Source organism: Phocoena sinus, chromosome 2 (assembly GCF_008692025.1).
Source record: "Phocoena sinus isolate mPhoSin1 chromosome 2, mPhoSin1.pri, whole genome shotgun sequence".
Taxonomy (NCBI): domain Eukaryota; kingdom Metazoa; phylum Chordata; class Mammalia; order Artiodactyla; family Phocoenidae; genus Phocoena; species Phocoena sinus.
Window position 1 is genome coordinate 150,682,523 of NC_045764.1, and position 11,471 is coordinate 150,693,993.

Consider the following 11,471-nt stretch of genomic DNA (forward strand, 5'->3'; position numbering starts at 1 on the left):
CAAACAATTAGGTCACTAACCATACTTTCAATCTAAAAGTGCTAATAGATGGCAAACTAGATAAAGTAGTCTGCATCGACTAAACCCAGGGGTGACTAGGGCCTAAATGGTTGTTGCATGGAGACAGGAAAAGACAGACAGGTAAACCTCAAGGAAGCAGCCGTAAGATTTAGAAACTGAAGAGATACAAAATGCCTAACAAAGCAGGTATTCAACGAATCATTTTAGCTGCTAACGGGATAGAAAGAAATACCAGATGACTTCAGCAATTCCTGCAAGTGTTTTACCCAGTAAGTAATAAACTACGTGAAGGACCCAATAACATTAAGTGTGGGGAAAGGAGAAGAGAGGACTGTGGGTGCATATATAATGATCAGGGGTTGTAGGTCTGTACGCTTCATTTGGTAATAGTTCACAGTGAATCTTAAACTGTGGGGTCCAATCAGAAAGAACACCAAATCACTGAAGATGCTGTAGTTTTACACTAGAAAAATAGCATCAGAAATACTTGCAAGAGACTACCACGAGTACTACACACTAAGAACATGGACGACTCTGTCAGCCCAGAAGCTATATTTAATGGGCAGAAAACAAATTTACTCTGATCTTTCAAACAAGAGTAAGTACCAAGTCTACCAACAGCACCCCTGAAATCAAAGGATCACATCTAGATTTTACCCAGAACAAAGTCAAACTTAGAAAGGCCATAAGCAGCATTTAGCAACACTAAATTCTTTCAAATTTCCAACACAATTCAGCAATGGCAGAGCACAGCACAGAAGTAGTTTAAGAAGGCTTATAGAAGTACTGAAAACTAGACATGGAAGATTTCCAGGTACTGGTATGATAAAGGATAGATGCTCTCCTCCTGCTTCTATCAGCATTTACGACATTAACTCAACATAGGCAATACGTCATACTTGACTGGGGGGGTGGGAATTGGGGGGTTGCGGGGGTGGGCGGGGGGAGAAAGCTGGAGAAAGAGAGGGAGGAAGGGAGGGGAATGAGAAGGAAAGACCAGTTGCTGCCCTAACAATACTGCTGCGGGGGTGAAGCCAGATCAAATGTTTTTTTTCATACTGTTCCAAAGTTATTTACGGTAAAACCTCCAGCGTGACCCTTTCAGGCACAAACAAAGCCTTGTTCTTTCTTAACAACTAGTCCCTTGATTTCCCACACGTTGTGTTGAACAATGAGGTTGGGGGCACAGAATAAAGCAGATGACATCAATCTCCCTCAAGTCGGAGGCTTGTTTCAGAGCCCGAATTCTGGTCTGTGGCCAGCTGGCTGATTTCACAGAGGGCTCTACTGTCCAGGATGCCAGGCTGCGTATGCATTTGGGGGCCATGGCTCAGGATCAACCACCAGTTAGCAATTCACACAAGAAACAACACAGAAGTCACTGCACCTCACTAGATTTACCTTTATAAATCTGTTCCCTTTTCCTAGAAACTAGGCTCAGTCTTCAGAAGTCATCATAAAGATATGTATAGCAATTTCAAATTCTAAGCAGCCCCCTTCTCTAGACCAGTTGAAAAGAGAGAAGGCTGGGGACAATTGTTGAACAAGAGAAATTTAAATGAAGTAACAGAGGCAGGTTCAGTCATTTGCCAGTCTGCCAGGGGCCAGGGGCGTGGGCTGTGCCATGGGCTCCAGTTCCCTCCCCTTTTCCCTCTAAGGATCCATAAGGAGACTGTCTATGCATGGCCCTACGGCCAGCAGATGGCTCAGTCTGGCCTCAGAGAGTCCTCCGGAAGGAGCCTGTAACCCCATCTGCACTTGTCCTCATGAGTCGCTCCAACGCCCAGCCCACAGGTGCCCCTGTCCAGAAGCTGGTGGAGAACAGCAATGGGACCCCACGCTTCTCAATGCGTTCCTTCCCAATTGACGACTTTGAGACTGGGCGTCCTCTGGGCAAAGGCAAGTTTGGAAATGTGTACTGGGCTTGGGAGAAGAAAAGCCATTTCATCGTGGCGCTCCAAGTCCTCTTCAAGTCTCAGGTAGAGAAGGAGGGTGTGGAGCACCAGCTGCACAGGGAGACTGAAATCCAGGCCCATCCGCAGCATCCCAACATCTTGCGTCTCTACAGCTACTTCTATGACTGGCAAGGATCTCCTTGATTCTGGAGTATGCCCTCCCGGTGGGAGCTCTACAAGAACATGCAGAAGAGCTGTACTTTTTTTTTTTTTTTTTTTTTGCGGTATGCGGGCCTCTCACTGTTGTGGCCTCTCCCGTTGCGGAGCACAGGCTCCGGACGCGCAGGCTCAGCGGCCATGGCTCACGAGCCCAGCCGCTCCGCGGCATGTGGGATCCTCCCAGACTGGGGCACAAACCCGCGTCTCCTGCATTGGCAGGACTCCCAACCACGGCGCCACCAGGGAAGCCCCCAGAGCTGCACTTTTGACGAGCAGTGTACAGCCACGACCATGGAGGAGCTGGCAGATGCTCTGATATACTGCCACGGGAAGAAGGTGATTCACAGAGACATAAAGCCAGAGAATCTGCTCTTGGGGCTCCACGGAGAGCCGAAGGTTGCCGACTTCGGCTGGTCTGTGCACGCCCCCTCCCTGAGGAGGAAGACAATGTGTGGCACTCTGGACTACATGCCCCCAGAGATGATTGAGGGGCGCATGCACAACGTAAAGGTGGATCTGTGGTGCATCAGAGTGTTCTGCTATGAGCTGCTGGTGGGAAACCCCCCCTTCGAGAGTGCTTCCCACAACGAGATGCATCGGTGCATCGTCAAGGTGGACCTGAGGTTCCCCCCTTCCATGCCTGCAGGAGCCCAGGAGCTCATCTACAAGCTGCTCAAGCATAAACGCTCAGAACGCTTACCGCTGGCCCAGGTCTCAGTCCACCCTTGGGTCCGGGCCCACTCTCGGAGGGTGCCGTTTCCCTCTGCCCTTCAGTCTGTCCCCTGAATTGTCCCTGTCATTTTCTCAGTTGTGTCTGTATGTCTGCATATGTGTAGTTAGGAGGAGGGGATCCTGGTCTGTTCCCACATCTATCTTCTACCTCCTCTTTATTTAATAAACGCTGAAGCTTTTTGTACTAAATAAATAAATAAAGTAACATATTGTTTAACTTTTATGGAGAAGGAAACACAGAGTCAGGATTTAATTTAAAGCTAGAAATCTGTATATAATACAAAAATAAACTAGATTTTAATATTATTAAATTTTAATGTACCAATTAGCCTTCTGTACTAAACCATCTATTTATTGACCTGTTTCTAACCCACTGGACAACAGTCACATCAAATATAAATTTGAAAAAGACATATTTTTCCTAACAGGAAAAGATCAGCCCTCAGTACAGACAACAGTAATCATGAGCTGAAGTGTAACTGTTCCAAATAAAATCAATTAAAGCTATAGCATAGGGACTTCCCTGGTGGCGCAGTGGTTAAGAATCCACCTGCCAATACAGGGGACATGGGTTCAATCCCTGGTCTGGGAATATCCCACATGCCACAGAGCAACGAAGCCTGTGCACCACAACTACTGAGCCTGTGCTCTAGAGCCCGCGAGCCACAACTACTGAGCCTGTGTGCCACAACTACTGAAGCCCACGCACCTAGAGGCCGTGCTCCACAACAAGAGAAGCTACCACAATGAGAAGCCCGCTCGCCACAACTAAAGAAAGCCCGCGTGCAGCAACAAAGACCCAGTGCGGCCAAAAATAAGTAAATAAATAAATTTTTATTTAATAAAAAGCTATAGCATACACACACACAAACACTCTTTTCATACAGCTTTTAGTGTGAAAAAATGTTATAAGCCAATGGTTTCCCAACCGCCAAGATCCTTCTTGATAATTTTTATGCTTAAATTGTGATAAGCGTACGACTCAAGGCTGAACTCTCCAAATGTTCTTGTTTGGCTTTTTCATCTGTAAGCTAGTTGGGAAACACGGGGACCATAACTGAGTGTAATATCCAAATAAAAGATAATCTCATTTAGGAAAATGAATTATTAATAGCAACAGCACTCTTGAAGAATGACAATGAAAATAAACCTTAGACCAATAAGATTATTTGGAAGAGGTTAAAAAAAGTATAAGTGATCTAAATTACCGGTAGGCTTTTCTTTCCTTTCCAGTGATGATTATGACATCTCCTCACAATTGCTTTCTCTCTTTCTGTATTTCCAAAACATAAATCACCCTTAGGCAATAACTAACTCATCTCATCCCCTAAAATTAATTCATCCTCCAATTTTCACCATTAACAAGCATTCTAAATAATAAATGGTACTGGAATCTATTAAATTATTATGGTATCATCTAGTCTTTCTGAAAATGTGGTTTTCAATTCACAGATTCTGAGTCCCTACAACGGGCTTTTAATATGGACCTGAAGTAATGAGGAAACTTCTACATTCACTATGAATGATGAGTTGGTACTTCTGCTTCAATTCTGTGCAGCAGTCTTTAAATCTGAAACTATTTAGCCTGGTTTAGCCTCATTTTATGAAATGAGTAGAGAAGGGATAACCTCAATTGGAAATCTTAACACAAAGCACATCCCAACATGGGCCTGAAGGAGAAATCTTTGCGGAAAGAGTCCCACCCATCATTTCAATCCATTTCTCTCTCTAGAAAGGCCTTCGCTGGCCACTCAAATACTTTACCCCATTAATCACGCCTTACCACCTACTGCTTGATTTTTCATTATAGTACTTATCACTACCTGACATTGTGTGTATTTTTTTTTAACTTGTATTTTGTCTTTGTTCTCCACTAGAGCTCAAGGACCTTGTCTGCAATTCATTGTTATAACCCCAGCTATGTCTGGCATATACTAAGTATTAAATAAATATTTATTGAATGAATGCGAGAATCATAAAAACTCAGAATTCCTCTCATTAAAATATTCTTTATCTGGTCACTGCAATGACATAGGGTGGGGGAGTCAGATAAGCAATTCAATTTTCATTCACTAGACAGGAAAGAAGAGTACCAACATCTATGGCCCACCACAATGGGCCCTGAACGATTAAAGAAACCACCTCCATTAGCCCTTCTAACAATTCTATGAAGTCTATCATCCCCATCTTACATATAAGAGACCCAAAGAGAAAGGTTAAGTAATTCCCCTAAGACCATACACCCTTTAAATGGTGGAGCTGATGGGATCTGAACCCAAATCTGTCTGACTCCAGGTGCAGGCTCAATAAGACTAAGATATTTAACTCAGTTGTACAACAATGCCTACGTAGTATATTAAACCGAAGACACAAAGATGAATAAGACAGCAAGGAGTTCACAAAGTAAGCTGTGTCAAACAGGATGTAATGGAAGCACACAAGAGGGGTGTACAGGCAAAGACTGGTCCAGGTTAAGAGAACACTGTGTTCAAAGAACTGCAAGGTATTCAGAACAGCTAGAGGCAGGAGGAGAGAGGTGAAGAGGAAGGAAGAGGTAAAGATCAGAGATGAGGCTAGGACAGTGTCAATTCATTTGTTCATTCATTCCTTAAGTTGAAGTCCTACTATGTACCAGGCACTGTATTAGACACAGGCATTTCAATGATGATTGAGACACAGCCTCTGCTCAAGGAGCTTAAAGTCTACCTGAGGAGATGGGTAAATACAAAACTACAACACAGTGTGATACATGATAACACTGATGTATTCACTGGACATTAAGGTGCTCCTTGATAGGGAGATGATGAACGAGACAGGTCTATCAAGGCACTACACTCACAAAGACCCTTCTAAGAGAGACTGCCTCAATTAGAGCAATAACTAAATGCCAAGCCCAGTTGGCCAAGTTTTGCACTTCAGAAAGTGTCCAGTTCTCCAAACCTCAACCCAAACCACAGCTGCTTAAACCAGGGGTGGATATATGACCAAAGAGAAGATAAGCAACAGGCTGTTCAGAGACTTAGATAAAAAAAGGAGCTGAACCAATGAGATCCTTGCACTCCGGAGTCACACCTCAGAAGCTGAAATGATGCATAGAGAGAACCCTGGAGGCAGTGTCTGGGCCACGAGTGGTCAAAATTTAAGACAAAGCAGAACTACGTGGACAGAGGCTATGAAAAAAGGTTGCAAACTATGCTAAGGAGTGGGATCAAACCACAGATAGGTCTGTGGCCTGCACAATATATTAAACTGTTAAAAATGACACCCAACTTAACGGTCTCTAAAATACCATTTCTCACAAAAAGGAACCACAACTTCTTGGAGGAATAGCTGCATCCAGGTCAGGGGTTTGACATACAAAAGATGAGCCTTCGGCACCTAGTTGTTCCACACAACAGGGCAGCTATCAAAGTCTAATAGGATTGTGTCAAAAGGATACAGGAGCCAAAGAGACAAGTGAGCATAGAGAACGAATGCAGATGACTAAAACAATGACTCCAAAAATTGAAATAAGCAACAATAAAAAATGATCTCAGTATAATACTTAAAACAACAAAAACAACCTTCTTCAGACTACACTGGAAATGACAAGGGTAACTTCCTTACTCTGAAAACTGTCAATAAGAAGGAATAAACTCTGCACTTACCCCGACTTTCCTTCCTGAATTATAAATTTTAGGGTAACCAAATGGCCTCAAGTGATGAATTCTTTAATAATTCCAGCTAATAAATATGAAAGGAACAACAATTAGAAAATCATCATTTCACAACCTTAATGAAACAAGTAATTTACATAAGTCATCAGTGGCTTCCTAAGTGAAAGATTAATTGGAAGTTTTACATTGGAGGCTTTGGGCTATTACCATCTTGGTAGGCAGGATAATGTCCCCACCCCCCAAGAGATGTCCATAGCCTAATTTCCAGACCTGTGAATATGTTACCCTATGTGGCAAAAGGGGTTTTGCAGATGTGGATTAAATTAAGGGTCATTATAAGGGAAAGAGGGAAGCAGCACAGTCAGAGTAGATGAGATGATGGAAGCTGAGGAGGGAGACAGGTTTGGGTGGGAGAAAGGAAGAGAAAGTTTTGGAGATACTATGCTGCTGGCTTTCAAGACGGAGGAAGTGGTCACCAGCCAAAGAATGCAGGTGGTCTCTAGAAGTTGGAAAAGGCAAGTAAATGGATTCTCCCCTAGAACCTTCAGAAGGAACACAGTCCTGCTGACACCTTGATTTTAGGACTTCTGACCTCTAGAACTGTAAGATAAATGTGTGTTGTGAGCCACTAAGTTCATGGTAATTTGTTATAGCAGCAGTTGGACACTAATACACCCAACTGAACCCACTGATCTATCTTCGCAGCACTAAGGGGCACAAAAAGTACTGTGTGCTCTGCCGTGATGCCACATGAGGTACACAATACCACCCTTAAAGTAACCTCACCAAAAGATAAACCTGAATCTAGTTACATCTTTACAGCTGATTCCTTTTACAAGAAATATGGGGGAAAGAACTCGTTAAATGACACCTCAAGGAAGCAGAGACAAATCCAAAATGTAGGACGTGATTTAAGGACCTCTGACTCCAACAATACAATTTCAAGCATATAAAAAAGGCGGGGGCGGGGAGGGAGAGTGGACTGCTATAGATTAAAGAGACTTGAGTGATACAACAAATTAATTTTAAATAGGTATTTTTGAGACAAGCGGAGAAATCTGAATATGAATTGGGTATTATCAGATAGCATTATGGAATTATTGTTAAATTTGTGAGGTATATTATAGTCATATAACATTGTGATTAAGTTCATAATTTTTAAGAGATTCATCCTGAATTATGAAGGACTGAAATACCACGATATCTAGGATTTACTTTAAAACAGTTCAGCATAAAATGAGAAGGGAGAAATAGTTAAGATGAAACAAGTGTGACAAGAACCTGATAACTGTTGAATCTGGGTAATGTGTACACAGTGGACTGACTGCACTCTTCTCTATAAAACTGAAAATAAACAAATGCCAAAATTGATTTGAATTCGTTGGTGACATTTTAAAACCAGGAGCTTTCACATGAAAATCTAGATTTCTGACTTCATTTGAAAAATCAGGTGTGGCAACAGGCCCTCATCAAGAGATGAGTACTGGCTACTCCAAACTGACAGTTTCCACTACTCCCAATTATCTCCCATTTAACATCACCACTGTTTTTCTTATAGCTGGCCCAATTCATTCATTTACATTACCTACTTGGCGTTTAGGTTAAGGACCCCAGGAGTAGTCCGATTAAGCTGGTTAGTGGCAAGAGAACAGAGCAGACATGGGGAGAGCAACTCTGATGGTAAAATGCTAGTGCGTAGATGCACAGAGTCCTGCTGTCAAGGTCCCTTCAGCAGCCTTGGATACAGATGTAATTCCCATAAGACTATGCTACACTATATGCTTCCTGTATTCAGTGCTTACTAGAAGCAAGGCAGTACGCCTGACATTCTGAAAAATACAAACATGAAAATAATTCCTGCCCTCAGGATACTAACAGTCTAATGAGGAAGACAAAATATAAATATAAGTAATTACAATATAAGATGAAAATAAGTGAGTTTAGGGTACTGTTCAGGGAGGTTCATATGTAAAATGCAAAGTGAGGAGTGACAAAGCATACAAAGCTTCAGGAACAGGTCATGAAGAACGCTACAGAGTACGCTGGGAAATTTACATTTTACCAGATGAAGAACAGTCAGCCACGGGAGGGTTTTAAAACGTAAGTACAAATCAGAGGGGGCAACACTAAAGATGAGAGTAAACTCTCATTGCTCAAATTCTCTGATTCTATGCACTACACATCCTTTGAAGAGCCAGAAGCACGACCCCCAAAATGTTGTTATCTAAGCATATAAAATTATGCCATCGGGCTTCCCTGGTGGCGCAGTGGCTGAGAGTCCGCCTGCCGATGCAGGGGATGCAGGTTCGTGCCCCGGTCCGGGAAGATTCCACATGCCGCGGAGCGGCTGGGCCCGTGAGCCATGGCCGCTGAGCCTGCGCATCCGGAGCCTGTGCTCCGCACTGGGAGAGGCCACAACAGCGAGAGGCCCGCATACCACAAAAAACAAAAAACAAAAAACAAACAAACAAAAAAATTATGCCATCATCTCTTTCTTGGCCAAAGGTGTTTGGTATCTGAAGAGAATAACAAAAGGCTGGCTCATGGTGCAACAGCACTGAAACTAGTTTATATCTCTCAAATAAAGTCTATATAAACTGCATCTGTTACCACTACTGGGTTCCAATACCTTAAAAATAAATTATGGTCTTATTATACCTGAAGCTCTATTAAAATGTAAAAATGTTTCTTCCTGTTTAGTTCAAGACCCATTCTGTTAAAAACAAAAACCACGTGCTTATAGTGAATGAATAAAATTACCTAAAATACAATCGAATCTTGACACATATCAAATTATATTAACGTTTCAAAGATCAGGCCCGGTCATCCTAAATGTAATATGGGACCAAACGGCACTATAGTAGTAGTTGTCACCATCCAAGAGTATCACTGAAATTTACCGAAAACTTGGCCAAGTCCATACTCGGGGGTGCCAAAAAGGAAAGGACTAGAGACTGAAACCGTTTTGTGACCAGTAATCGACTTTAATCAATCACAGGAATTACAAATAAAAAACAAAAAGAATAAGATTGCAGCACTTTTCTGTCACCTTACTTAACTCCCAAACTAAGAATCAATTCCAGCTCTGACACCAATATGTTCTACTACCTCTCTGAGCCTCAGTTTCCTCGTGTGTAAAATGAGGCTAACAGTATCTACTTCGTAGGGTAGTGTACGAACTAAATGGTAATATGTGTACAGTAGCACAGGACCTGACACACAGCTGATGCCCAAGAAATAACAGCTTTTTGTTATTCACAGTAAGCTTCAGTGCTTCCGTCGTTTTCCTGCAGGCATCCAGGTGTCTTAAGATGCCGGTCCCTACACATAATCAGCATCCAAAGACTTCTTTGGAGACCCTAGTTACAGTTCAAGGTACCTAAGACCAAAACAGGTATAGGACCGTGACAAGGACCCAAAGTCAAGGCCGTCGCCGCTCAGCTGTCACCACATCCGCCAAGGCCGGGCGGCCCTTCAATGGGCTCCCAGCTTTGGCGCCCAGCTCCGCCCCGCGACAGCCAACAAGCGGGGTGAGGGGGCGGTCTCGACAGCTCGCCCTTTAGCGCTCCGGGAGGCCAGACCGCCCTCCAGGCCTCCGCCCGCCGGACTCTCGAGTCCCCAGCTACCTCGCCGACTCTTTCAGTCTTCTCTCCCCGCCCCACCCAGTACCTCACCTTAAGATGGGTGCGTAGGCCGCCGGCGCCCCCAGACTGGTCGGTGATCTCGTACGCGCCCGTCACCAGCAGGTCCTTGTGGATCTCTTCGCGGAGGCACTTGCGGGAGTTAACAGGCAGATGGAAGGAGATGGCGAGGACCGAGGTGGGGCCAAGCAGGAGTAAAAGCAGCAACGCTAACGGGTAAGGGCCACGCTGGGCCCGTGGCCCAGAGAAACCAGACATCGTGCCGGAGACTGTTCACCACCCTGGGCCTCTATCGCGCCGGAACCGGGAGGGATCACGTAACTCACCTCTGACCTTCCAATGCCGCTGGCGCCATTTTGGAGGCTGGCAAATAGATGAAAAATGTATAGTGAATCTTTTGAAAGGGAAGAAGGCATATGATACCACGTAATGCCTTCAAATTAAAGTGGTTAAATGAGGTTTTCTAGAAGCTTCCGGAAAAAGTCATTTTTGTTAAGCTCTGTGACCGCCCAGTCGACCATAGCAAGTACGGGCAGCACAGGAAGCAATTCTCCTTGAACATCCGGAAGTAGCGCCCGCGAGTTTTAAGGTCGGTGATACCATAGCAACCAAGCCCCAATAGGAAACAGCCACAAAGCCCATCGCTGGGCCCGCCCACCAACCTCCCAGGCGCACCGGACGTGGGGAAGAGGTTGCGTTGTCCCAGCGCTTTGGTGACAATTGGGACATTGAGCACTTGAGAGGAAGACTTCGAGAGGCTGAGAAAAGATTCTAATTTGGCTATTAGGCGAGCGGGGGCCAGAACCTCAGAGAAGGGGTAGAGGTCACCTGGTGAATGTGAGCTGGAGGTGTCCAGTTCATGCTCCTGAGCCGGGTATTTGGGCTGGAATAACTGATTTCTTTTCTTTTTTTTTAAAATAAATTTATTTATTTATTTTTGGCAGTGTTGGGTCGTCGTTTCTGTGCGAGGGCTTTCTCTAGTTGCGGCGAGCGGGGTCCACTCTTCTGCGCGGTGCGCGGTGCGCGGGCCTTTCACTGTCTCGGCCTCTCTTGTTGCGGAGCACAGGCTCCAGACGCGCAGGCTCAGTAGTTGTGGCTCACCGGCCCAGTTGCTCCGCGGCATGTGGGATCTTCCCAGACCAGGGCTCGAACCCGTGTTCCCTGCATTGGCAGGCAGGTTCTCAACCACGAGCGCCACCACGGAAGCCCCCTACGAATAACTGATTTCTGAATGTGCATCTTAGTTAGCAAACATTGAGCACCTACTCTGCTAGGTACTATTCAAGCTAAATTTGGATTCTGTATTT

General features: G+C 44.5%; 3 protein-coding genes across 6 annotated transcripts in view; 2 read left to right on the forward strand and 1 right to left on the reverse strand.

The window, feature by feature from the left end:
* TMED10 (transmembrane p24 trafficking protein 10) overlaps positions 1-11,056 on the reverse strand; it is a 44,466-nt gene extending 33,410 nt beyond the window's left edge. For 3 of the 4 annotated variants that reach the window (XR_004348464.1, XR_004348465.1, XM_032622843.1), the window contains exon 1: positions 10,198-11,039. Coding sequence is in view for 2 of the 4 variants with exons in the window: in XM_032622843.1 (XP_032478734.1) it covers positions 10,198-10,422 (225 nt within the window). In the remaining 2 variants the exon portion in view is untranslated. Of the gene's footprint in view, positions 1-10,197 lie in introns of all 4 variants that reach the window. The other variant, XM_032622840.1, reaches the window with a different exon arrangement.
* LOC116749011 (aurora kinase B-like) lies at positions 1,193-2,177 on the forward strand. The gene has a single exon (XM_032622845.1). The coding sequence runs from the start codon at positions 1,704-1,706 to the stop codon at positions 2,118-2,120; it is 417 nt and encodes a 138-aa protein (XP_032478736.1). The 5' UTR covers positions 1,193-1,703; the 3' UTR covers positions 2,121-2,177.
* LOC116749010 (aurora kinase B-like) lies at positions 2,204-5,059 on the forward strand. The gene has a single exon (XM_032622844.1). The coding sequence runs from the start codon at positions 2,274-2,276 to the stop codon at positions 2,919-2,921; it is 648 nt and encodes a 215-aa protein (XP_032478735.1). The 5' UTR covers positions 2,204-2,273; the 3' UTR covers positions 2,922-5,059.
* Positions 11,057-11,471: the final 415 nt, after the last annotated feature.